This window comes from Balaenoptera physalus (assembly GCF_965194825.1).
Source record: "Balaenoptera physalus genome assembly, chromosome: 4".
Lineage (NCBI taxonomy): Eukaryota > Metazoa > Chordata > Mammalia > Artiodactyla > Balaenopteridae > Balaenoptera > Balaenoptera physalus.
Window position 1 is genome coordinate 86,590,659 of NC_138891.1, and position 27,364 is coordinate 86,618,022.

General features: G+C 37.2%; 1 protein-coding gene across 4 annotated transcripts in view; it reads left to right on the forward strand.

The window, feature by feature from the left end:
* CFAP44 (cilia and flagella associated protein 44) overlaps positions 1 to 27,364 on the forward strand; it is a 133,807-nt gene that overhangs the window by 100,078 nt on the left and 6,365 nt on the right. For all 4 annotated transcript variants that reach the window (XM_082460119.1, XM_082460118.1, XM_082460121.1 and 1 more), the window contains 9 exons: positions 810 to 987; positions 3,560 to 4,060; positions 9,622 to 9,825; positions 10,801 to 10,996; positions 19,541 to 19,651; positions 20,945 to 21,075; positions 22,146 to 22,262; positions 23,144 to 23,345; positions 26,841 to 27,001. In XM_082460119.1, the coding sequence (XP_082316245.1) occupies positions 810 to 987; positions 3,560 to 4,060; positions 9,622 to 9,825; positions 10,801 to 10,996; positions 19,541 to 19,651; positions 20,945 to 21,075; positions 22,146 to 22,262; positions 23,144 to 23,345; positions 26,841 to 27,001 (1,801 nt within the window). The remainder of the gene's footprint in view (positions 1 to 809; positions 988 to 3,559; positions 4,061 to 9,621; positions 9,826 to 10,800; positions 10,997 to 19,540; positions 19,652 to 20,944; positions 21,076 to 22,145; positions 22,263 to 23,143; positions 23,346 to 26,840; positions 27,002 to 27,364) is intronic.

Below are 27,364 nucleotides of genomic sequence, written 5' to 3' on the forward strand. Positions count from 1 at the left end.
CATTCCTTTTCAATCCTCTAATTAATTTTGCCAAATAATGTCTAGCATTCCATTCCCTGCTCCATACCTGCTCCATCTTTGCTTGGAGCCTCCTAGGAACTCTATCAAGAAGACCCAATCCAATTCTTTTTATAGCCTTCTCCTGGGGGTATCTGGGACTAGAGTTTTCATTGGTCTGGTTTATCCATTAATACAATTTCATCTTCTTTCTGTCTTCTAGAAATGTATCTCTATCACTAGTTTGCTCATGGTTTCCTACCCCATTCTCAGCTTTCCTAGTGATTTACTTCCTTTGACACCCCACAATGCCATTTCCATGGAATGTGGGAAAAGAGAGGGAGGTAAATACATATATACTCGTGCTATCATTTTGAATTACGTGCCTTTTTTTGAAAATGTTATGACAAACGTTATGACAGTCGCTTATGTTTTTTTAAAAACTTTAACATTTTAGTGATTAAAAAAAGAAACAACAACAACAAACCTGTATCCAAAGCGTAATTTCTATTGAGGGAATAAATAACAATGTTGATCTAAATTACTTTGAAGTTAACCAAAGCCTAAGAATGATTCAGATTATTTCAGCACCATCTAGTTGATTATTTTTTATTTATTACTTATTATTTTGCTTGAGCTGCTTTAAAAATAGTCATTAACATTAAAAAAATTCTTGGGCTCTATAGAAAAAGGTAGCACCACAGACTCAGCATTATGCTTTTGCTTCATGATTAAATTTGATTATATGCCTAAAGTAGACAAATTAGAGTTTATTGTTATGTTTATGGCTGAGTTTTCTGTTTTTCTGATAGGTACAAGAGTAAACCTGATGATGACTATGAAGATCCCAAAGATGTTCAAGCCATCAAAGAGGCCCAGTTGTATATGGGAGACTTCAATTTGAAGACAGCCCCAGACTATAAGATACCTGAACACATGAGAATAAATGCTGCCAAGAAGAAAGAGGAACTGGGATACCTCGACTCTATGGTACTTCCCCATAGCTTTCATGACAATGAGGCACACACCCTGGTTTTGTTTTGTTTTGTTTTTTTATTGAATTCTGCTGAAACCACCCATTTTGTTAGCTAGTCCATAAAGATATATAGTCATAGAAATTTTGAATTGGAAAAGGCCTTCATGATTATCTAGAATAATGCCCCTTTTTACAAATGAGGAAATTGAGTCCCAAAGATAAGAGATTTATTCATGACTAGTTAACATGGCAGAACCAGCCTTCAAATTAATTACTTGGTTCAATACCAGTTTCATGAGTGAAGGCATTATATTTTAAGAACTTTGAATCTCTGAAATTCAAACACATCCTTGTTGGCTATTGTTTTTGGCTGCTGTGGACCACCAAGACTTAGGAAAATAGACCACTGTATTTAGCCTTTGTTTGAAGGACTTCCAAACTATTGCAGGTGACTCAATACTGAACAATTAATATATTCCTTTTTGATTCTCTCTGCATTTCCCCAAACTGCTTCTAATCATCCTGATTTCTCATACCTGTTTTCATCCTAAAGTTTCCTCTCCCTGTCATAGTAATTCCTTGCTTTGAATTGACAAGTGACTTTTCACACTTAGAGGCTCAGAAGGCATCTGAGCTACCATTTTGAGGAGAATTTTGTATACGGCCACCTAATATGGCTGTGCAGGTTGCCCATTTCAAGGCATCACATTGAAAAGAGTACCAATCATACCACAGATATAGCATGTTTGAATATTTTATAATTTTCTGACAATGGAAGTAAAGTGTCTTGAGGAAGGAGTGTCTTTTTCTATTTCACCAAAGATGCTGTACATGCCAGCACTACAAAGATCCTGGTATGGCAATTCACAGCCACAAGTAAATTTTCATAGCTCATGCCTATAACTTTCTGATCTAATGGACATTTTGAACATTTTATTAGTGACCGTTTGGATTGTTTTTCTAGCTGTTTGTCTAAGGCAATTCTTGTTTCAACTATCATGTTTCATCCATTGTCATAGAGAAATGTTCTTTTGATCACAGTTTGCCAGTCATCCCACCTGAAATTTCATAGTCCAGGTAGAGGTGATGGACAGGTGTGATGTCTTGAATGGAACTGCATTGTACTGAAATCTATTTTATTAAAATGACAGCATTAAATAATGCACAGCACACAATTCTACCGGTCAGAAGATCAGAGTTCCTTTCCAATCTCTGCCACTTAATAGTTATATGAACTTGGCTAGTCATGTAAATCTCCCTAAGCCTCAGTTGTATTGTCTGTTTAAAAAAAAAGGTATTACTACCAATGAACAACAGTAAGACAAGACATGTCTAGTCTTCTTCATAGGGTTAAAGTAATGGTCAAAGTCAATAAACAGTCATTCTTATCATGGTTAAATTCAAAGTCACTGAAAAGTATCAAGCATTTTAGAAGTCGTGTATTATACATTCCTCCCCGCCCCGCCCGCCTCCTCCTCCACCCGCCACCTCCCCCGTCCGTGGCTAGTGTTTAGGTATGTGGTATTTGGAAAATTAGAAAGAGAGGCTTGGTATGTAAATTGGGCTCCTGAAAGAGGTAGGCCTTACAGCCACCAGGCTGGTTTGGGTTTGTTCTCCGCTTAATTCTCGGTCCTCCAGGTACTTCAGAAGTGGTCCCCCACTCACCCAAGGGCTGGATTTTGAGTTTAAACCCTAATGCTTTAAAGGTTTGTTCTTAAGTATGTAAAACATCTCCTCTATTTTGTTACAGTAGATAGTAGATATACAGGTAAGTTTTGTAAGACGACTTGAAGAAATGCCTTTCGATCTTTTATTTTTCTTAACCTGTATACTTATGCAAAGTTACTCTTAACAGCCTTTGGGCCGTCTAGTTGCCTAACTGCACACCAGGAGCAGGGTTGCATGTGACTGGAGGCTCTGGTCAGAGCATTTAGGAAACACAGCCTGGGGAGAGAGCTGGCAGTGAGGGAGCAGTGGGCCTGTTTGGCACCTGTGACTGGAGGCAGGGGCATAGCTGGGCTCGGATGAGTGGAGAAGGAACCAAGGAAGAGTCCAGGAACCTCTTAGTGTGACGTGGTACTGGAATTCAGGATCGTGACCTTGCCTGCACAAGGAGTAACAGAAAGAATGTGGCCAAAATACAGAACGACAACAGGCTAAAGTGGCCCGAGGTGGGCAACCCTAAGCGAGTCTAAGCCAATAGGATTTGAGTTTTCATCAGGGAAGGACGGTTACTGTGTGTTCCTGACCAAAGAATGGCCTTCCCCTCCCTGGGACCTGGCTGAGTACAGGGCTCAGGAAGGACTTCCATTGAGTGGTGGAAGGAGGATGGGGGAACTCAACCCTGCAAGCCAGCTGGGGGACACCAGAGGTCACATCCAGACCATCTTCCCCTTATGGAGAGGTGAAATGGGGAAAAGCCTAAAAACTACAGAAAATAACTTAGTAGTGAACAGGAATGATCAGATACATTTTTATCTTGAATTTTTGCTAGTCATTCCAGTCAAGGGACAAAAGCAAATTGTATTTCAAGCTGCCCTTTGTGAGTAGGTTGTCATTTTGCTTTCTTCCTGTTCTTTTTATCAGGCCTATGCAAAGAAAATGCACATGAACAAGTGCATTGTCTCTCTTCGAGACCTTAAAGTGGCTGTCATCGAGGAAATACAGTGCCTGGTGCAAGAACTGAAGAACATTCAGTCGACTCTTCACGTATCCAAGCACATCCCCATTCCCCAAATCCCTCAGATATACCCAGAAGAAGTTCCAGAAAAGAGATTTCAGTATGATGAGGAAACCCTCCTAGCTTTTAAGCGACAGCAGATGAAAAATCAGGCTGAAACGGCCCCTCAGGTGGAACAGGCAGCGTCTGCAGGCTCAGCTGGAAGCTTCCTCAGACTCTCTTCTGGAAAGGATGGGGATTTGACGGCACGTGATTCATTGTCTAGATCATCAAAAGCGTCAGTATTCAATCTAGATATCCCAAAGTTCATGGAATTTGAAAGAACAGATCCAACTGAAGTGGAGCTAGAGATTATGAAGAGGGATGAGATTAAACACTTGTACATGCAACAGTATTTGATCAACAGGGTAAGAAATGAGACTGCTTATTTAAAGCTGAAAGAGAGAGGAGCAGGATAATTAAAATTCAATTAGAATTTAATTAAAAATAATTAAAATTATTTTTAATTTCTCTACATTAATCTTCCCCAAACCCTGACCAGCCCACAACTCACTGATGGCTTGGCTTTCTCCCCATCCCTGGTCTTCTGAAAATCATTGTGCTCTGCCCAGAACTTTGGAGCTTTTTTCTTTTTGGAAAGCTAAGAATTAAGGGCAAATCCATGTTAATTGGTATCTAACTAAAGTCATGGTAAAGCAGAAGTGATGGCGCAGCCTTCAGATGACAGATAGAGCATAACTAAAAACCTTCCGGTGAAAATGGGGCTCCCTCTGCTTTTCACCCCCTGCTCTTTCTCTAATGTGTGATTTGCCCCATTAGTGAGAGTGTTCATGGTAATGACTAGCTCCAGAATTGTTCTGGAGCTGGAATGGCAAATATTTGTATTTGTAGGAAAATCAGGACCAGGCTGGGGCCAGTTGTGTGCAGGAGGTGCTCTGAATATGGAAGGAAAAGGTCCTTTCCTGTATGGAAGTTCCCTCCTGCCAGCCGTATAGAATCCCCTTCCTCAGTGTGTCTGAAAGCAGCACGTATTACTCCCCAACCTTATTCTTCACCCATTATCTCTACTTCTTCCAGTGCTGTTTTCTCACTCTTCCTGTTTCTCCCCACTTACCACCCCACTTCTGAGTTTCATATCTGTGCTTTTTTCTTCGCTATTTCCTTCTACCTACAATGACTTCTTCCAAAGTTGTCATCATTCAAAACTCAGCTCACTTCCAAACCCTCTCCAGAATCTTCTGCCCACACTGCATACTCTCCTTTCTTCTAAATTCCATTTGCACTTATAATCAGCACCTTAGGTTTTGTACTTATTTTTCTTGCTGTTTTATATGTGTTAGTTTTGTCTTACAAATTATACAATTTTTAATTGAAGTATAGTTGATGTACAATATTACATGTTACACATGTATAATATAGTGATCTATAATTTTTAAAGGTTATACTCCATTTGTAGTTATTATAAAATATGCTGTGTTGTACAATATATCATTGTAGCTTATTTTTTTTTAACATCTTTATTGGAGTATAATTGCTTTACAATGGTGTGTTAGTTCATTGTAGCTTATTTTATACATAATAGTTTGTACCTGTTAATCCCCTACCCTTATATTGTTCCTCCCTCCTTCCCTCTCCCTACTGGTAACCACTAGTTTGTTCTCTATATCTGTGAGTCTGTTTCTTTTTTGTTATATTCACTAGTTTGTTTTATTTTTTTTAGATTCCACATATGACTGCTAACATATAATATTTGTCTTAACCTGGATGACTTATTTCACTACCCAAAATATCCCCCAGGTCGATCCATGTTGTTGCAAATGGCAAATTTTCATTCTTTTTTATGGCTGAGTAATATTCCATTGTATATATGTACCACATCTTTTTCCATTCATCTGTTGATGGACACTTAGGTTGCTTCCATATCTTCGCAATATCTTGTAAATAATGCTGCTATGAACATTGGGGTGCACATATCTTTTTGAATTAGTGTTTTTGGTTTTTCTGGATATTTACCCAGGAGTGGAATTGCTGGGTCATACGGTAGTTCTATTTTTAGTTTTTTAAGAAACCTCCCTACTGTTTTCCACAGGGCTACACCAATTTACGTTCCTAACAACAGTGTGTGAGTGTTCCCTTTTCTCCACATTCTCACCAAAATTTGTTATTTGTGTGTGTGTGTGTGTGTTTTAATGATAGCCATTCTGACAGGTGTGAGATGATTATCTCATTGTGGTTTTGATTTGCATTTCCCTAATGATTGGCTATGTTGAACATCTTTTCATGTTCCTTTTGGCCACCTGCATTTCTTCTTTGGAAAAATGTCTATTCAGGTCTTCTGCCCATTTTTTAATCAGATTGTTTGTTTGTTTTGATGTTGAATTGTATCAGCTGTTTGTATATGTTGGATATTAACCCCTTGTCAGTCATATCACTTGCCAATATTTTCTCCCATTCAGTAGGTTGTCTTTTCATTTTGTTGATGGTTTCCTTTGCTGTCTGAAAGCTTTTAAGTTTAATTAGGCCCCATTTGTTTATTTTTGCTTTTGTTTGCTTTAGGAGACAGATCCAAAAAATATTGCTACGATTTATGTCAAAGAATGTTCTGCTTATGTTTTCCTCCAAGAATTTTATGGTTTCCCAGCCTTACATTTAGGTCTTTAATCCATTTTGAGTTTATTTTTGTGTATGGTGTTAGAGGATGTTCTAAGTTTATTCTTTTACATGTAGCTGTCCTGTTTTCCCAGAACCACTTATTGAAGGGGCTGTCTTTTCTCCACTGTATATTTTTGCCTCCTATGTCATAGATTAATTTACCATAGGTGCATGAGTTTATTTCTGGGCTCTCTATTCTGTTTCACTGCTTGATGTGTCTGTTTTTGTGCCAGTATCATACTGTTTTGATCATTGTAGCTTTGTAGTATGGTCTTGAAGTCAAGGAGCATAATTCCTCCAGCTCCGTTTTTCTTACTTGAGATAATTTTGGCTATTTGAGGTCTTTTGTGTTTTCACACAAAAATTTTTTTGTTCTAGTTCTGTGAAAAATGCCATTGGTATTTTGATAGAGATTGCATTGACTCTATAGATTGCCTTGGGTAGTATGGTAATTTTAACAATATTGATTCTTCCAACCCAAGAACACAGTATATCTTTCCATCTGTTTGTGTGATCTTCAATTTCTTTTATCAGTTTCTTATAGTTTTCCGAGTATAGGTCTTTTACCTCCCTAGGTAGATTTATTTCTAGGTATTTTATTCTTTTTGATGTGATGGGAAATGGGATTGTTTCCTTAATTTCTCTTTCTGCTAGTTCCTTGTTAGTGTATAGAAATCAAACAGATTTCTGTATATTAATTTTGCATCCTGCAACTTTACTAAATTCATTGATGAGCTCTAGTAGTTTTCTGGTGGTGTCTTTAGGATTTTCTGTGTATAGTATCATGTCATCTGCAAACAAGGACAGTTTTGCTTCTTCTTTTCCAATTTGGATTCCTTTTATTTCTTTTTCTTGTCTGATTGCTGTGGGTAGGACTTCCAATACTATGTTGAATAAAAGTGGCAAGAGTGGGCATCCTTGTCCTCTTCCTGATCTTAGAGGAAATGCTTTTAGCTTTTCACCTTTAACACATTTTTGACCAGAGTCATATTATGGCCACAGGCATTAGTTTCTGCAAAAATCCCCCAGTCAATAATGTGTTAGCTATGGGTTTGTAATATATGGCCTTTATTATGTTGAGGTATTTTCCCTCTGTGCTCACTTTCTGGAGAGTTTTTATCGTAAATGGATGTTGAATTTTGTCAAAAGTTTTTCTGCATCTATTGAGATAATCATATGTTTTTTATTTTTCAATTTGTTAATGTGGTGTATCACATTGATTTGTGGATATTGAATTATCCTTGCATCCTTGGAATAAATCCCACTTGATCATACTGTATGAATATTTAATATATTGTTGGAATTAGTTTGCTAGTATTCTGTTAAGGACTTTTGCATGTATGTTCATCAGTGATACTGACCTGTAATGTTCTTTTTTGTGTGATATCTTTGCCTGGTTTTGGTATCAGGGTGATACTGGACTCATAGAATGAGTTTGGAAGTGTTCCTTCCTCTGCAATTTTTTTGGAATAGTTTTAGAAGGATAGCTGTTAACACTTCTCTAAATGTTTGGTAGAATGCATCTGTGAAGCTCTCTGGTCCTGGACTTTTGTTTGTTGGGAGTTTTTTAAATCACTGATTCAATTTCCGTACTGGTAATTGGTCTGTTCATATTTTCTATTTCTTCCTGGTTTCGTTTTGGGAGATTGTACATTTCTAAGAATGTACATTTCTAAGAATTTGTCCATTTCTTCTAGGTTGTCCATTTTGTTGTTATATAGCTGTTAGTAGTAGCCTCCTATGACCTTTTGTATTTCTGTGGTGTCAGTTTTAACTTCCCTTTTTCATTTCTGATTTTATTTGTTCGGGCCCTCTCCCTTTTTTTCTTGGTGAGTTTGGATAAAGGTTTATCAATTTTGTTTATCTTTTCAAAGAACAAGCTTTAGTTTCTTTGATTTTTTTTCTATTTTTTTTAGTCTCTGTTTCATTAGATTATACAATTCTAGGATTCCCCTTAAGTGTCTAGGACAATGCCAGACATATAGTAGATATTCAGTAAAAAGTTCTGATTGATTTAATTTTAACTAATTATTAATTTAACAAATGTTTATTGGACATTCTATGTGCAGGAACAGTGCTAGCTAGGTAGTAGGGATGAAACAGTTGTCAAGTCATACATGTTCTCTATCCTATAAAGCTTACAGGCTGTGAAGGGTAGTGAGAATAAAACAAGCATAACCCTTACAACCTTGGACACCTATGTGGTATAGTTGCAGAATGGTATTGCACTGAAGGAAACATAGTGCTTCCTCCAAAGAAATTTAAAAATAATTCAAATTTGTTGAACAAACATTAAAGTGGAACCCACTTAGTCTACAGTCATACATTAAAAGTTTAATTTTTCTTCTCCTTGGTTTGTTGGTTTTTTTGTTTTTGTTTTTTAGCTCTCTGAAATTCTCCAGCAGTTTCACAGACCCAAACCCACAGATATCTTCCTCTTCTCAGCCCCAGGCTGAGCCCTCACTCATTATAGGCATTTGATAGTTGAGGCTCCCCATTCAAGTACAGCCTAATGAAAAACATGGAATGGTTTGTCTTTTTCCTGTTGTACTAGTTTCATTGGGAGAATCAGCCCTTTGGGCTCTCTGTTGATCTCTTCATCTCCTTTGGGATGGGGCAAGGGAGATGCTGTGTCAAAATCAAAGTAAACCTGAGAATTTAAAATCATTTGAAATCGCAGTGGAATAAAGTTTAGACCAGGACATGAGAGATTTGGGTTCTTATCCAAGCTCTGTAACAAATTTGATCTCAGGGAAATCACTTTTACTCTCAATTTCTTCATCTGTAAATACACCAAGAAGATTGAACAGGTTTCTTGTGGCTCCACAATTATATTTATTTATTTAAAAATATTTACTGTTCTGTAGATCTGAAACTTTTCAAAATAAGGTGAGGAAAATATTTTTTTAGTGCTTACTGTGTGAAGGGCAGTGTAGAGATACCATGGGGATAGAGTGGAGACAGACACAATACTACCCACACAGAGCTCACTGTCTCCGATTTAAACCAGCAAGAAGGACATTCTTGATCAATGGCTTAATCAATGGTGAAGAAACAGCTCAAATAACTGCAGTTACAGAATTCCTACCACTTAATAAATCAGTTCATCAATGGTATTAAATGTACATAAATTAAATTATGTGACTGTATACACACATGTGTGCCCCACCCACCCACCCTTGTAATTCTCCATCCATAATAAGGGCATAATAAGAAAATGCTTTTACCCAAACAAATCAGTATTGTTGGATAGTTTTAAAAATTCATGTACCTGTTTTAAACTTCTAACATACCCTCAAATCTTTTTCTACCTCAGATCAAAGAACTGATTGTCACTTTTGATGCAGAACTCCGTCTCCTGAGACATCAGAAACTGAAACTAGACACTCAGATGAAATTATCTGACCTGCACCATGTCACATTATTTCAAGAAATGCTTCTCCTGAAGAATTTTGAAAAACAGGAGAACATACTTCAAGAGCGTGTTAATTCATTAGACAAAGAGGAACAGGACATGCAAGTATGAATGGGCAGAAGCGTGCTAGCTGGCTACAGCCTTAATTATGGAGGGGACTTGATTCTTCTTTTCTTTCTTCTTCTCAACTTAATTTCCCCCCTTGTTCTAGTCCACATCTCTTTCTTGTCTTCTCTTCCTCCTCCTTCTCCCCTTTGTTCTTGTTTGCTTTCTGTTTTTGGTAGCCGTGCTCAGGGAGAAGTGAGTCATACTTTTTAATGAATTTGATCTGATATTTTGTAAGGTAGGAGAATAAATTTTTCAAAAGTGACCCTTATGTTTAGTTTACCTATGGATTTCAAAATTAAAAGTCTGTTTTTGTTGTCAGTAGCTATCATGTGAAGTTGAGTTTTGATTATATATTATCCTTATGAACGAACATACTTGGAAAAGAAGTTGGTAAATTTCTTAAATATTATAGCTAGTTTCAGAGTAATAAATAATTGAATAGCACAGGAAATTAAGTTTATTTGTTACATATATGTTAAATTTAAAGAAATTAATTAGACCATCTATCTTTGTCTCAAAAGAAGAAGGATTGTATTAGATAATACATACTCAGTAGTGACGTCAGTTTTTAGGTATGTCAGCTTCACTAAGAGCGGATGTGCCTTTTTGTTTTAGTTATCTTGTATTGATATGAAAAAAAACTTTTTTGAGACCACACATGGAAAAATACTAGCTGATATCCACATATCAGTAAAAATTTCAATTTACTTAATTTAATTTCTTGAGGAAGTTAAATGTCAAAGAATCGATCTTATCTGATTCTGAACTTAACTGATTTTTACAAAAGAATTATAAAATTTTTTTCAAATAAATGAATGACTGCATTCAGAAACATCAGAAATGTAAACTTCTATTAAGAAGCCTAAAAAATGTTTGTAGGCTGTAACCTTACATTGTCATGTACATTGTTCTCTGAACCTGGTTTATCAGAAATATTTTATTTATCATTTGTTCTTGTTTTTGTTCGTTTAGTGGAAAATAAATGAAACTCTTAAAGAGATGGAAGAGAAAAAGAATGAAGTCGCCAAGGTCCAGGACCAAGAAAAGGCACTCTATGCTGGTTTCCAAGCAGCCCTTGGAGAAAACAATAAATTTGCTAACTTTCTCATGAAGGTACTAAAGAAGAGGATTAAGCGGGTGAAGAAAAAGGAGGTTGAAGGAGATGCTGGTTTGTATTTCTTTTTACGTATGATCCGATTTTTTTCTCATTAGCATGAAATAGAGAAACAACTAAGGGACATAGTACACCCTTTTATTTCACTACAACATAGACAATGTAGAGGCACTATGCAGATACAGAGGAGAGGATATAAACCTTTAGGTCTCTAACCATCTGGATTGTGTATGTATCTGGTATAATATGTCATAGGATAGTTTCATTTAACAAGCACATCTTTTCATATGTTTATTTGCCATCTGTATATCTTTGGTAAAATGTCTCTTCATGTCTTTTGCCCATGTTTGAATAGGACTGTTGCCTTGGTACTGTTGAGTTTTGAGAGTTCTTTACATATTACACCTACTAGTCCTTTGTCAGATATGTGGTTTGCAAATATTTTCTCCTGGTCTATAGCTTGTCTTTTCATTCCCTTAACAGAGTTTGCAGAGCAATAGTTTTGAATTTTGTCAATGTCCAATTTGTCAATTTTCCCCTTAAAAATTTTTTTCTTCTTTTAAATTGAAGTATAATTGATTTACAATGTTGTGTTAATTTCTGCTGTACAGCAAAGTGACTCAGTTATACACATATATACACTCTTTTTTTATATTCTTTTCCATTATGGTTTATCATAGGATACTGAATATCATTCCCTGTGCTATACAGTAGGACCTTGTTGTTTATCCATTCCATATATAATAGCTTACATCTGCTAACCCCAACCTCCCACTCCATCTCGCCCCCAACCCCCTCCCTCTTGGCAAGTACAAGTCTGTTCTCTATGTCTGTGAGTCTGTTTCTGTTTTGTAGGTAGGTTCATTTGTGTCATATTTTAGATTCCACATGTAAGTGATAGCATATGGTATTTGTCTTTCTCTTTCTGAGTTCACTTAGTATGATCATCTCTAGTTGCATCCATGTTGCTGCAGATGGCATTATTTCGTTCTTTTTTATGGCTGAGTAGTGTTCCGTTGTATATATGTACCACATCTCCTTATTCCATTCATCTGTTGATGGACATTTAGGTTGTTTCCATGTCTTGGTTATTGTGAATAGTGCTGCTATGAACATTGGGGTGCATGTATCTTTCTGGGTTAGAGTTTTGTCTGAATATATGCCCAGGAGTGGGATTGCCGGATCATATAGTAATCCTATTTTTAGTTTTCTGAGGAACCTCCATACTACTCTCATAGTGGCTGTACCAACTTACATTCCCACCAAGAGTGTAGGAGAGTTCCCTTTTCTCCACACCCTCTCCAGCATTTGTTATTTTATTTTATTTTATTTTAATTAATTAATTTATTTATTTTTGGCTGTGTTGGGTCTTCGTTTCTGTGCGAGGGCTTTCTCTAGTTGCGGTGAGTGGGGGCCACTTTTCATCGCGGTGCGCAGGCCTCTCACTGTCGAGGCCTCTCTTGTTGCGGAGCACGGGCTCCAGACGCGCAAGCTCAGTAGTTGTGGCTCACAGGCCTAGTTGCTCCGCGGCATGTGGGATCTTCCCAGACCAGGGCTCGAACTCGTGTCCCCTGCATTAGCAGGCAGATTCTCAACCACTGCGCCACCAGGGAGACCCAGCATTTGTTATTTATATAGTTTTAATGATGGCCATTCTGACTAGTATAAGGTGATACCTCATTGTAGTTTTGATTTGCATTTCTCTAATAATTAGTGATGTTGAGCATCTTTTCATGTGCCTAATGGCCGTTTGTATTTCTTCTTTGGAGAAATGTCTATTTAGGTCTTCTGCCCATTTTTTGATTGGGTTATTTTTTGTTGTTGAGTTGTATGAGCTGTTTGTATGTCTTGAGTTTTTCCCTTTTTGGATCTTGTTATGGTGTCAAGTCTGAGAACTCTTTGCCTAGCCCTAGGTCCCAAAGATTTTCTCCTATTTTTTTCTAAAAGTTTTATCATTTTACATTTTACATTTAAGTCCGTGATCCATTTGGAGTTAATTTTTGTATAAGATGTGAGATTTTGGTCAAGGTTTTTTTTTCTCCTAGGAATCTCCAATTGTTCTAGCACCATTTGTTGAAAAGGCTGTCTCTCTTCCATTGAATTGCTTTTGATCTTTGTCAAAAATCATTTGGGCCTATTTGTGTGGTTCTATATCTGGGTTTTCTGTTCTCTTCTATTGATGTATGTGTCTATCTCTCCACCAATACTATAGTCTTGATTGTAGTAGCTATTGAGTTCTGAAATCAGGTAGACTAATTTCTCCCAGTTTATTCTTTTTTTTCAAAATTGTTTTAGCTATTCCAGCTCCTATATATCTCCATATTTTAGAATTTTTTTTTCTCAACCTACAAAAGATCTTGTTGGAATTTTGATAGCAATTGTGTTAAACTTGTATATCAATCTGGGGAGAATTTTCATCTTTACTGTGTTGAGTCTTCCAATGAATGAACATAGTATGTATTTACGTAAAGCTTTGATTTGTCATCAGCATTGTGTTTTCAACATACAATTCAAGTTCATGTTTTGTTAGATTTACACCAAAGCATTTCTCTTTTTTTTGAGTAATTTTAAAAGGTATTTTGCTTTTAATCTTGGTGTCCACATATTCATACTAGTATATAGAAATATAATTGCTTTTTAGATGTTTATCTTATATCTAACAATCTCGCTTATTAGTTTTAGGGGTTTTTTTAAATTTATTTATTTATTTTATTTATTTATTTTTGGCTGTGTTGGGTCTTCCTTGCTGCGTGCGTGCTTTCTCCAGTTGCGGTGAGCGGGGGCTACTCTTCGTTGCGGTGCGTGGGCTTCTCATTGCGGTGGCTTCTCTTGTTGCAGAGCACGGGCTGTAGGCGCACGGGCTTCAGTAGTTGGGACACGAGGACTCAGTAGTTGTGGCTTTTGGGCTCTAGAGCGCAGGCTCAGTAGTTGTGGCGCACGGGCTTCATTGCTCCACGGTGTGTGGGAACTTCCCGGACCAGGGCTTGAACCCTTGTCCCCTGCATTGGCAGGCGGATTCTTAACCACTGTGCCACCAGGGAAGCCCAGTTTTAGGGGTTTTTGATTGATTCCTTGGGAATTTCTATCTGTAAAAAGGGGCAGTTTTATTTATTTGTGGTCGGTATGCCAATTACCTTTTATTGCCTTATTGCACTGGTTAGAACATCCAGTACTATCTTGAAATAGAGTGCTCAGAACTGATATCCTTGCCTTAGTCCAATTTTAGGGGGAAAGTATTCAATCTTTCACCATTAAGTATGCTACCTGTACCATTAAGAAACACCTGTAAGTGTTTCATAGATAGTCCTTATCAAGTTCAGGAGGTTCCCTTCTGTTCCTATTTTTCATGAATTTTTATCATGAATGGGTGTTGAATTTTATCAGATGCTTTACTGCATTGACAATTACGTGATTTTTTTTTTCTTTAGCCTGTTAAGATGGTGGATTATATTGGCTGATTACTGATTACCAGATCAGACTAGCATTTCTGAAATAAATCTCCCTTGGTGTGATGTAAAATTCTTTTTATATATTTTTGAATTCTACTTGCTAATATTTTGTTAAGAAATTTTATGTCTATATTCATGAGGATCATTGTACTGTTTTTGTACTATATTTATTTGGTTTTAGTATCAGGAGAATAATAGCTTCAAAATGTGAATTGGGAAGTCTTCTCTCCTTTTTGTTTTTTCTGAAAGATATTGTAAAGAATTTATGGCAATTCTTTATAAATGTTTGGTAAAGTTCTCCAGTGAAATTATTTGGGCCAATGGATTTCTTCGAGGTAGTTTTAAAATTAGAATTTCAATGTTCTTAATAGTTACAGAACTATTCAAATTATCTATTTTATATTGGGTGAGTTGTGGTAATTTGTATTTTTTGTGGAATTGGTCTATTTCACCTAAGTTAGCAAATTTATGTGCATAGAGATGTTCATTGTATTTCCTTGTTATCCTTTTAACATCTGCAGGGTCTGTAGTAATATCACCTGTTGCATTCTCGATATTGGTAAGTTGTTTCTTATCTTCCTATTTTTTTTTTTCAGTCTTGCTAGAGGTTTGTCAATTCAATTGACCTTTTTGAGAACAAATCAGCTCTTTGTATAAGTGATTTTCTCTATTATTTTTCTGCTTTCAATTTTATTGATTTCTGTTATTATCTTTACTATTAGCTTCCTTTGGGTTTATTTTGTACTCCTGTTTTTAGGTTTTGAAGTGGGAGCTTAAATCATTGACTTGAGAATTTTCCTCTTTTCTAGTTTAGTACTATAATTTCTCTCTCAGCACTGCTTTAGCTGTATTCCACAAATTTTCAAGTGCATTTTCATTTCCATTCAGGTCAATGTAGTTTTAAAATTTACATTGTGACTTCTGGGTCCCATCGATTATATACAAGTGTGTTGTGTAGGTCCAAGTGTTTTGAGATTTTCCTGTTATCTTTCTGTTATTGAGTTCTAGTTTGATTCCATTGTGGTCAGAGAACACACTTTGTATGATTTCAATTCTTTTATATTTGTTGAGATTTGTTTTATGGTCTGACATATGGTCAATCTTGGTGTATGTTCTGTGGGCACTTGCAAAGAATGTATATTGTGCTGTTTTGTGTGAAGTGTTTTATTACTGTTAGATTCTATTGATTGATGATATTGTTCAGGTCTTCTATATCCTTGCTGATTTTCTGTATAGTTTTTGCATCAAATGTTGAGAGAGGGGGTGTTGAAGTCTCCAAATATAATCATGGATTTGTCTATTTCTCCTTTCATTTTTGTCAGTTTTTACTTCACATATTTTGCAGCTCTGTTGTTTTATGAATACACATTTAATATTGCTATGTCTTCTTGATGGATTGACACTTTTATCATTATATAAGGTCTTTTTCTGTCTTGGGTAATTTTCTTTGCTCTGAAGTCTATTTATCTCATATTAGTATAGCCAGTCCTGCTTTGCTTTGATTAATAGTTGGATAATATGCTTTTCCCCTCCTTTTAATTTCAACTTGACTATATAATTATATTAGAAATGAATTTCTGATAGACAGCATATGGTCAAATAATGTTTTTCATCCACTCTGTATTCTAATTGGTAAATTGAACCACTTACACTTGATATATTAGGGCTTAAGTCTGCAATGTTACTTTTTATTTGTTCTTATTCTCTGTTTTCTGTCTTTGTTCTTTTTCCTACCTTCCTGTGGGTTACTTGAAAATTTTTTTTAGAATTCCATTTTAATTTTCTCTAGCACTTTTTAATGTATCTCTTTGTATACTTTTTTTAGTGGTTGCTCTCTATATTATTGATACATTATATATACATAATTTATCCCAGTCCACCAGTGTCATCATTTTACCAGTTTAAGTCAAGTATAGAATCCTCATCTACCTTTACATCTCTTTATCTTCCCTCTTTGTAATATGGTTGTCTTAAATATTTCCTCTACATACATCTAGAACCATATCAGACAATGTTATAATTTTTGCTTCAATTATCAAACATAATTTAAATACTTGGAGGAGGAAAGCCTATTGTATTTATCCATGTTTCTGCTCCAAGTTTCCTGTTTTAAAAAATAATTCCCTTCTGTGTAAAGAATTTCTTTTATCCATTCTTTTAGGGCAGGTATACTAGTGGCAATTTTTAAAATTTTCCTATAATCTGAGTATGTCTTGATTTCTCCTCTTTTTCTGAAAGACATTTTCACTGGATATAGGATTGTAGGTTGGCATTTCTTTTCTTTCAGCACTTGAAAAATATTGTGCCAATTCCTTCTGGTCTCCATAGTTTCTGATGAGAAACCCTCTGATATTCAAATTGCTTATCCCCTTTTCTCTGTTTGCCTTCAAGATTTTTTTCTCTTTAGTTTTCAGAAGTTTGACTGTGATAAGTCTTAGTGTAGATTTTTTTTGGATTTATCCTCTTTGGAATTCATTTAACTTATCTGTAGGTTTATGTCCTTTGCCAAATTTGAGAAGTTTTCAGCCATTATTTCTTCAAGTCCTTTTAAAGACCCCCTCTTTTCCTCACTCCTTCATGCAACTCTGATGGCATGAATGTTAATCCTTTCATTATGGTCCCGTAGGTCCCTGAGGCTCTGGGGTTTGGGTTCTGTTTGTTTTTCCAGTTTGTTTTCTCTCTGTTGTTCAAATTAGCTACTTTCTACTGTTCCATCTTCAAGTTCACTGATTCATTTCTCTGTCCCCTCCATTCTGCTGTTGAACCCATCCATTAGTTTCTATTCTAATTATTGTATTTTTCAGTTCTAAAATTTCCATTTAGTTCTTCTTTATATAAATAAACAAATAGGCAGAGACTATTTCTTTGAGGCATTGTATTTTTTCATTTGCTTCAAGTGTGTTCATAATTGCTCATTGAAGCATTTTTATCTTGCCTGCTTAAAGTACTTTGTCAGATAATTCTAACATTTCTGTCATCTTAGTGTTAACATTTGTTGGTTGTCTTTTCTCATTCAGTTGGAGATATTCTTGGTTCTTGGTATGATGCATGACTTTCAGTTGAGAGCTGGAAACGTTCATATTATGTATGAGATTCTGTATCTTATTTAAATCTTCTGGTTTACTTGGCTTTCTCTAACACTGTTCTGCCAGAGGAAGGAGTGGGTGCATCCTCCTTACTGCCAGGTGGAGGTACTCAGCCTTTTTTTACACCCAAGGGAAGGGAAATCTCCTTACTATTGTTGTGTGTAGATGGGAGTCCCAGCTCCCCACAGAATCTCTACTGACAGCATGGTGAGGTCATTTGGCTAGAGAGAGCAGGTTCTGGTTGGGCCTTTCTTTATCTGCACCTGTTGGTGTTTCAGGTTGCTTAGTCTTCTCCACCTTTGAGATACAGGGCCAAAAAAAAGGCCCAAGGAACTCACCACAGTGTTGTTCCTCAGGGTTTGAAGTGCATAGTAGGTCTGCCTTCTTCTTTCCACTTCTCAGAGTCTTCTTGTGTTTGTTTTACGTATAATGTCCAGGGTTTGGGCTGTATTTAGTGGGAGGAATAGGGGAAGTAGATCTGCTTCATTTTCCTGAAAACAGAAATCTATGTAAGAATTTTAAAGCCTAACTTTAAACTTTGCTGATTTATTTCATAAGGTGGTACAGATCACTTGTAGTCATTTTAAGAGACATTTTAATTTTTTTTTTTTGTTTATTTATTTATTTATTTTTGGCTGCGTTGGGTCTTTGTTGCTGGGTGCAGGCTTTCTCTAGTTGTGGTGAGCGGGTGCTACTCTTTGTTGCGGTGTGTGGGTTTCTAATTGCGGTGGCTTCTCTTGTTGCGGAGCACGGGCTCTAGGCATGCAGGCTTCAGTAGTTGTGGCTCGCGGGCTCTACAGTGCAGTCTCAGTAGTTGTGGTGCACAGGCTTAGTTGCTCCACGGCATGTGGGACCATCCTGGACCAGGGCTCGAACCCATGTCCCCTGCATTGGCAGGCGGATTCTTAACCACTGTGCCACCAGGGAAGTCCTGAGACATTTTAATTTCACAAATCTTCTAGTGAGTATAAGGTCCACTTCTTATCTCTATTTTTTGATGTTCCATATAATAGAAATTGCCAATTGTTCACACATGGGCTCAAGGTGTTTTAAAAGAAAATGGGGTTAGAGTTGAGTGGGGAAGGTCTACAATTCCTTATCCAAAACTCGGCAGATGTATTTTAGTATTCAAAAAATTTTATAAAAGATATTAAATATGACATTGTTAAAGGAAAAAAATCATTCATGACACTTGTTAAGAATAAGGCAGACTATATTCAGGGGGATCAGTATAATGGGATTTTGTAGTAGGGGAGAGATCAGCTCAACTCTGAATACAACAAGGCAAGTGGAGATTTATAGCCAAGGAGCACGGTCAGGGTTAGTTGATAGAAAATTACTAAGAGGTAGGGTAATTCTTTGCTAAACTGACCTAACAGGGTTTCTGTTGAAGGCAGGCCAGAGTGATAAGATATTGAGTGTAGGGAATAAGGAATTTGACCAGCTATCAAGGGTGGGGAATTACTCATCAGGACTCTTGCTAAAACTGAACTAAATGGGCCCAGGACAGAGCCCATTTAGTTCAAGGTCAAGGACTAGTCAGAGGACTCAGAGGAGTCTGACTCAAGTTTGGTTAAAGGCGAGAGTCTTTGTCAACTAACACCCCCAGCAGGGTTTGGTGCAGAATCTCTAAATCAAACATCGTAATACTTCAGCAACAAGACATGAATATTCACACTAAGTAGGTTAAGTGAAGATTATAAATGGTATTACTTCGGTTCAGAGAAGTTATGAAAATCTTCTGTTTTCAGAGCACTGTGATTTAGGAATTGTGGACTGTATAATCAAGTGTGTGTTAGGTGGTTCACAGCATAAGCGGCTTGGCAGCTTGATCTCAACCCTCTCTGACTCAATGCATTGAAATTAATTGCACAACCTTCTGCAGGCATTTGAGTTTGTGGTCTCTGTATCCGTAACCATTTTAAATTCTCCTAAAAATACTGAATAATTTCCTTATTTACCTGTTGTTTCCCTAGTAACTAACTCATTGAAAAATGATTTATTTTTAAAGTCTTAACACAGGAACTTCTCTGCTTATTAACAATGTTTCCCTCTCTCCTTAGATGAAGATGAAGAAAGTGATGAATCAAGTGAAGAAGAATCCAGCTTGGAGAGTGATGAGGATGAGTCTGGATCTGAAGATGAGGTTTTTGACGATTCTATCTGCCCAACAAGTAAGTGGGATAAAACCATGCATTCTCTGTTACGTGTGACTGTGGATTGATAATACCAAAAACTTCCTTTTTTTGGTTTCTCGATTGTCTCATAATGATATTTAAGGAAAGGATGGCTTAATATGTATGAAGTATAGTCTAATGAATACTCTTTGGGGCTCTCAGGACAATTAATTTTCTGTTTCTTGAGGCAGCTATTTATGAGTACCCAATTAAATAATTTGCAGACAATCTCTAGTTGATTCAGAGTCATAAATTATGCAGAAAGTTTCATTTTATAGAGAAACAGAAGATTTATATATGTGTGTGTATATATAAAAATATATATTTAAGTATATTTTTATAAAGCTCTCCCTTTTTGCCAAACCAATCAGTTTTCATATTTCAAACCTGTTTTGTAAGGGCAATTTTTACATTTTCTGGAGATGCTTGGCAATTTATATTCACTGTTTTCACTGGTGAAACCAGTCTGAAATATTCTTACAGTCCAATATTCTTATAGTCCAGACCAATATTCTTACAGGCTCCATACATGAATGGTTCAGTAGGAAAACTATTTCTTCTTGATCTGAAATTATTTTTCCTAGGTATTTCATATAAATTATAAATCAAATTTTAAAGTCAAATAAAGTTTAAATCTTGTTTTGATTTTGAAAATAAGAATCTCCTTAAAATCATATTTATGAGTGGAAGAAAGCTAGAAAATCTTTGCACAAGTAGTGCAACTTGTTATTTTATAGCAGGATTAAATGGCTTGAACAAAGGCTCACAGTTAGTTTAGTGGTAGAACTTGGGATGGAGCTATGGTTCCTAAATTCCACTGTAGTGATCCATTATATTTTCACATTCTTTATCAATTACTCAGTGGATAAATGTGGCTGTCAGTGTGATATAGTGGAAATTAATACAGAGATACTGTACTTGAATCCCATTCTGTCACATATCAGCTGTGTGACCTCTCTGAGACTTATGGTGGTCGGGTGGTCATGACCTATAAAATGGGAACAATAGTCTCTACCTAGCAGGGCCTGTGAGCCTTGAATGAGATAAGGTACATAAAGGACCCAGCACCAAGCCTGGCTCAGAGCACTGCTCAGAACATCAATACTAGTATCATAACCACTATCATGATTATTAATACCATTAATAATTTCTACCTGGAGCCCTAAGTGTGATGGAACCTTGCTGGAGTAGATGGACATTAATAATTCTGAAGCTCCAAAGTCCACACTTATTGTAGTACTACATTCCCTAACAAATGGGGCCGCTTTATTGTTTTGACTGTCTTTTCAGATTGTGATATGGGTCTCTTCGAACTGGCCCTTCAACTTCGAGAGAAAAGGCTGGACATTGAAGAGGCCTTAGTTGAAGAAAAGAAAATGATCGATAACCTCAGAAAGGAATATGATACATTGTCCAAAAAAGTATGTTGGTCTGTCCTTCTCAGGTCTGTTTATCCTCTCCCAACAAGCTACGCCTCCTTGGAGCTATAACGTTGCTATTTCACAGCAATGGCATGAGTTAGGACTTCTTGTAAGAGAACAGACATTTCCCATGTTAGATCCATTTACAGTTGTGGTTGAGGGGCCATTGCTCTTTTAATGACTGGGACTTTCTTTATCTAAATCATTGGCCTCCAAACTTTTTTGATTACATACTTCTATAAGTAAAAAAATTGTGGAGCACATATTCCCACAATAAATCTATATTTATTTATAAATTATATACATGAATTATTGTACTAATATATTTTACGTATTATGAAACATTTGCAAAAACAGAAATTAAAAAGAATAAGATAAAAATAAATAGAAATGGAAACTTCTTTCCGGACCCCAGTAGATCACTTTGACACTCTGGGGTGTATGCATTCCATGTGGGAGGCCACTAAGCTAAACTTCTGGCACAATTATATTGATTTTTCTGCTGTATCTGCTCAGTTTCCCTCTTAGGTACTCTTTCCTAGAGCAGCATCACTTGACTCGTATTCAGAAATATTTTTGATAGATTGCTTCTCCTCTTGAAAAAGGATATGATTTGGAAAACTTCCAAGTATTTTAGGAGATGAAGCATGTGCTTTAGAAATACTGTAGTTAGTAGTTTCATTACTTTAAAGGGCTTTTTTCTCTAGTTTATTGACGTCATTATGACCAAATGAGATTTAAACCATCCTGACAAAGACATTCCAGGCTGAGAGATGCTTTTTCTGCAGAAAACAAAAGGAAGATGGGGACAAGTCTTCTGAGTTTTCATTCACAAAACCTATACAACTCTGGGGTCATTGGAACAATTGAAAAAGTGGTGTGGATCATGACTTAGCAGGAAGAGAATAATATACATTCCTGGGCTGCAGACTGGGATCGTCCATTTAATCACAGCCCAACAAAGCAGATCCAGCCCCTGCTTTTGCTTCCTCCCAGAAAGGCTTCATTTACCACCTTGGGTATATATTCAGTGAATCTTTTCAGCATCTCACACATGGGCCTTTCCACAGGTAAAGATTGTGGCAACTAATCTGAACATGGCAGAGGAGGCCCTGGAGGCTTATCAACGTGAGAAGCAGCAGCGGTTGAATGAACTGCTGGTTGTGATTCCTCTCAAGCTCCACCAGGTGACGGGTCTGAGAGGTTGCCCCACCCTGTCTGACCAGGAAAGCCATATGACACCCAGGCTTTTCCAGAGAAAACTTCATGGGCCACTAGGGGGGAGAAGCGCAGTCCTTGGCTGAGAAATCTACCTGTAGAATGACACCCCAACTTTTTTTACCCCTTCTGAGATTGTTATAAAAGCATAATATGAAAACATGTATATTTCCCTGTGGTCCATTATCACTTTGAAAGGTGAATCATTTCAAGTCTGAAGAAATGAGAAGCCTATGACTTAAGGGAATGGCTTGGAGGTTGAAATCTTGGCTCTTGGACACATGTCACTTTTCACACCATCTTTAAGTAGACATGAACTAATGATGCAAGAATTATCTTCACTTAATCTCTACTTGTTAATGAGGGAGGTTAAGATAAAAGGAAAATATTCTTTCTCTTTTTCCCCTCTCTTTGTTCATCTCTATATCCCGCTCAAACTACAACTTACATTAAAATGCAGAGATCATATCAGTGAAGGCCCATCTTACCATGTTTTGTCACGTAAATAGAGAAAGCTGTATGTTAGAAGAAAAACCTAAGATCAGCCTTACATACATCTTGTTTAACCTGACCCAAACAGGATTAGCTATCTGTAGCAATTTGCCTAATATGCCAACCCTGAAATGTCTGTTCCATCCGTATGCAGTAGATATCAAGCATGGCCTTTTTGGAAAGAAGTGCTGTCCCAGAGGGACAAAATGTGACTTCTATTTGAAAGTGGCTTCCTGCTTTTACCTTACTCAGTGGTGACAAGGGACAGAGAAAGAAGTGTTTCCCTTATGCTTTCCATGACCTTAAATTTAGCTTGATCTTTGTCTATTTTGATTTCTGTTTTGTTTTGCTTTTGTAGATAGAGTATGTGGTATTTGGAGAAATACCCAGTGATCTTTCTGGAACTTTGGTCTTTTCCAACCACTCCTTGGGACGACTGCAAAAACGAATTGTCCAGCTCCGCGAGGAAAATTCCCAGCAGCAAAAACTTAACAAAGAATGCCGGGAGAGGCGTAAACAGCTCACCCGAGAAAAGAGAGAGATGGCCCAAAATATACAGAGTGAGTATTAAGCCCATGGCTTAGTTAGTAATCAGGATCAACCACCAGGCACGTCCATATACATATGGATGTATCCATACCAGTATACAAAGTGCCTTTGCATGTTTTTAACTGTAATATAATATTATTCCTATCATTTTGCAGTTCACTTTATTAAACCAGTTTTTGAGAGTAATCCATATTGCTACAGATAATTACTCACTTTAACTGGTACTACAATATTCCATTGTAGGACTATGAAGGAGTTTTTCTTCAGTCTCTTGTTGATGGATATTTAGGGTACTTGTAATTTTTCATGATTACAGACAGTGTTACATTGAACCTTCTTGTACATGTCTCCCTGTGCATGTGTGGAAGGAGGTGAGTCCCCAAGACTGGGGGCTCTGGGTGAGAGGGGGGTGGGTACCCGCTCTCCTGGGTATTGTCAAGTTGCCCTCCAAAGTGGTTGTACCCTTTTCTCTCCCTTGGCAGTGTGAGAATTTTCTGGGCTCCATAGTCTAATCAACACTTAATACTGTTAGACTTTCATATTTCTGCCAACCTCATAGATGTTAAAATTGTATTTCACTGTTTCCTTAAGTCCTTGAGGTTGAATGTCTTCACATAGCTTATTTGCTGTTTATTTGTGTTTCCTTTTCTTGCCTGTCATACACTTTGCCCATTTTTTTACTTCTGTTTTTTATTTTACTTATTGATTGTAGGGAGTTTTTTCCTATATTTTATGTCTTTCTTTGTCCATTACATTCACTTCAAATCTTTTCTAATATGTGTCTCACCTTTTTACTTTATTTAGTGTATCTTTTTGGGATACAGACATTTAAAAATCTCAATATAATTAATTTTATCAATCTATTTATAGTTTGTTCATTGTGTGTGTGTGTGTGTGTGTGTGTGTGTGTGTCTGTCTGTCTGTCTTAAGAAATCCTTTCCTATTTTGAGGTCACAAAGATATTTTTCTATCGTTTCTTCTATTAGTAGTGTTCCTCACATTTACATTCTTAATTCAGATGGAATTGAGGTGTATAATATAAGATGTATGGAGTAAAGACAATTCTTTTAAAATACCTTTTGAATATTTGATATATGGAACATATGTGTAAATGATGAAGTATTCCAACTTTAATAACAATATCACCAATACTATAATAGCATCTCCTTTAATGCCACAGATCTGTACACTTTAAAAAGATTAAAATGGTACATTTTGTTATGTGTATTTTACCACAATAGAATAATATTTTTTAAAAGAAAATTTGAAAAGAAAAATAATGGGAAGAATACAGCGGTCAGTCAATCCAGGCTGCTTGGATTTGTAGAGGTCAGTTTCCAATGAGTGATGATGGTTCTACCCTCATGGGTGGGTATATAAAATTATATAATCCATGGTTGGATTATAAAATTTTAAAATACATGTTAGGACTCTATGTTTGAATAACACTGATTTGAGACAGAGTTTTCTCAGGTATAAACCTTGAGGCCCCAATGTTTCTCACATACTTCACATTCCTTTGGCTTCTGTAGCCTGTGAATGTTGTTTATATTTGGAAATACTATTTGTCAAACCAAGGAACAAACTAGTATGAAAATGAGGAAAGAAGCTTACTTCCATCTGAGTAACCTCGCAGTTTGGAAAAATGTGTGAAGAAGATGAAATGAAGTATTCACATTTCTGGAATGTTAGTTGAAATTAAAAAAAAAAAAAAAAAAGTCCCACGTGGTTCAAGTTTTATTCAGTGACTTTCAGTTCTTCTCCTACCCCCGGTCCGTTTTCTGAAAGCAAGTTGTGAGTCTGGTTAAAGACTGATCTCCTAATTCTGAAGGTGAAGCTAGGAGTGGGTTCCTTTCCTGTATCTCAGAGAACAAATGCTTAACAGTGATGAGAGACACCACAGTCACTCACTGTTGCCTGCCTCCATCCCTAGACCCAATGGGGAAGAAGAGAAGAGTCTAGAACATGGGGTGGGGAGGTAAGTTCTCTCCTTTTCAAGGAGAGCACAGCTTGTAGCCATGGGGACAGAGGATGGGGAGTGTTCCAGAAGCCTTTATGTCCCCAGGGAACACTAGCTGGCCTAATTGAGTCAGGAGAAGGGTGTTGTTAGGCTGGCCCCACAGTGGGAAGGGCAAGGACAAGAGTCCATGTCCCAGTACATGAGGCTGCCTTGGGAGAGGGCACCTGTTGCATGGGGCTAGCTGGGGGAAGTCCAGGTTCTTCCTGAGGGAGACCAAGCAGGCAGCCACAGGCTAGCCCCACATGTGCAAATAATCCGGTCATTTCATTTGCATCACTGATTATCATGGCCACCGCATGACACAAGTCCATGGGGCGCCACTCACATAGAATAGAAATGAATAACCCTCCCTGGATTGTGCAAAATGGCCGCCATGCTGATTATACCATTATCATTCAGCCATAACGATTATATACCTGAATACAAATTCCTGTACTGTAACAGAATTGCATCATCTTGTTATACCTTAGGGCCTTCAGACTTCACTTAGGGGACTCTGGTGACTGAGAAAATCTTGTGTTACGAGATTATACTTTCTTGGGGAGCTCAGACTCCACAAATGGAATTTTCTCCAGGTTTTCCAGTGTTCACATGTTGCGGGAACACAGTAAACAAAAGTAAAACATATTGCATGTTAGATGGAGAGGATTGTTAAGAAGAAAAAATTAGAAAGGGACTGGGAAAGAGTGCTGAGGTCCATAGGAGGCCAGGGAAGAGCTCCCTGGAAAGGTGATATACTTACTAAGATGTGGTTCTCCCTGGTTAAGGGACAAATTACACTTGGTCACACCTTCAGAAATGGGTGTTTTGGAAATGAGTCTTTCACCAGTCTCACAACTTGTTTTCAGAAAATGGGCTGTGTGGAGTGAGCCATGTGGCTATTTCGGGAAGAGAATTCCAGACAGTGGAATTCCAGACAATTCCATATGAGAATATCCAAGTGAGCCTGGAATGTTTGAGAAGGTTGAGAAAAAGGTGTCTGGAGTAAATGAGGAGAGAGGTGTGGGAAAGGAGGTGGGAGAGATAATAGGGGCAGGGCAGGACAGGTAGGACCTGGTGAACCACTGCAAGGATTTTAATATTTTTACTTGGAATAAGATGGAAACTTCTGTTCAGTGACTGTTCTATTCTCAACATCAGATGTTATAGAGATCAGTAATAAAACATTAAAAACTGAAGGCTTCATAATCCCATTGGGGCCCATGAATAATCTGAGGAGGGGCAGATCAGAAGGTGTAGCCAGTTGGGAAAGATGAGTCCCTTTTACACAGGAATTTGAAGTAGATGAAAAGACAATAGAGCAATGTGCATTCTAAGTGAGGAAAGTAGTAGGTGAAAAGTCACAGAGGAAAACCCAACTGGTAACGTAAAATCTCTTATCATCTTCTTGCAAAAGCTGTTCCTTAGAATGGTATTGGTATTGGTATTATTCATTTAATAACAGTGGGATCTGGTGAACAACCTGACAGTGACTGTCTTCTTTTAGAAATGCAAGAAACAGTCAGTCAACTAATGGTCAGCAAGTTTGGCCGTGTGATCAACCTAGAAGCCCTTCAGACACTTTCTGTGAATACAACACTTGAAGAACTAAAGATCAAAAAACTTCGAAAGGAGCTATCGAATGCAAAGGAAATGAAGACGTGGGAGGTTAGGATGAGAGGGCAGGGGATCCACTGGGTGGAGGCAAGAACTCCTGGTGAGCTTTCAGTGGTTCCTGGGAAGCGTCTGTACAACTGGAGACACGTGTGTGAGCCCCACTTGGTTCCTCCATGATCTTAAGCCTGTCTCGGCTTTCTTACCGTTCACTTAGTTGAGCCACTGGTCTATTTTGGGATGAAAGCACTAGCACTGGGTCTGGGGTCCAGGATTCATGTAAATATGATGGCAAAATGGCATGAAAGATTACAGAGATTCCACTCTGAGGTCTGAATTAACGTATAAACTTTCTAATAGTGTTAGACATGAACTGCTATACTCTGAGGACCTAATTGTATTATTCTACATAGCTTT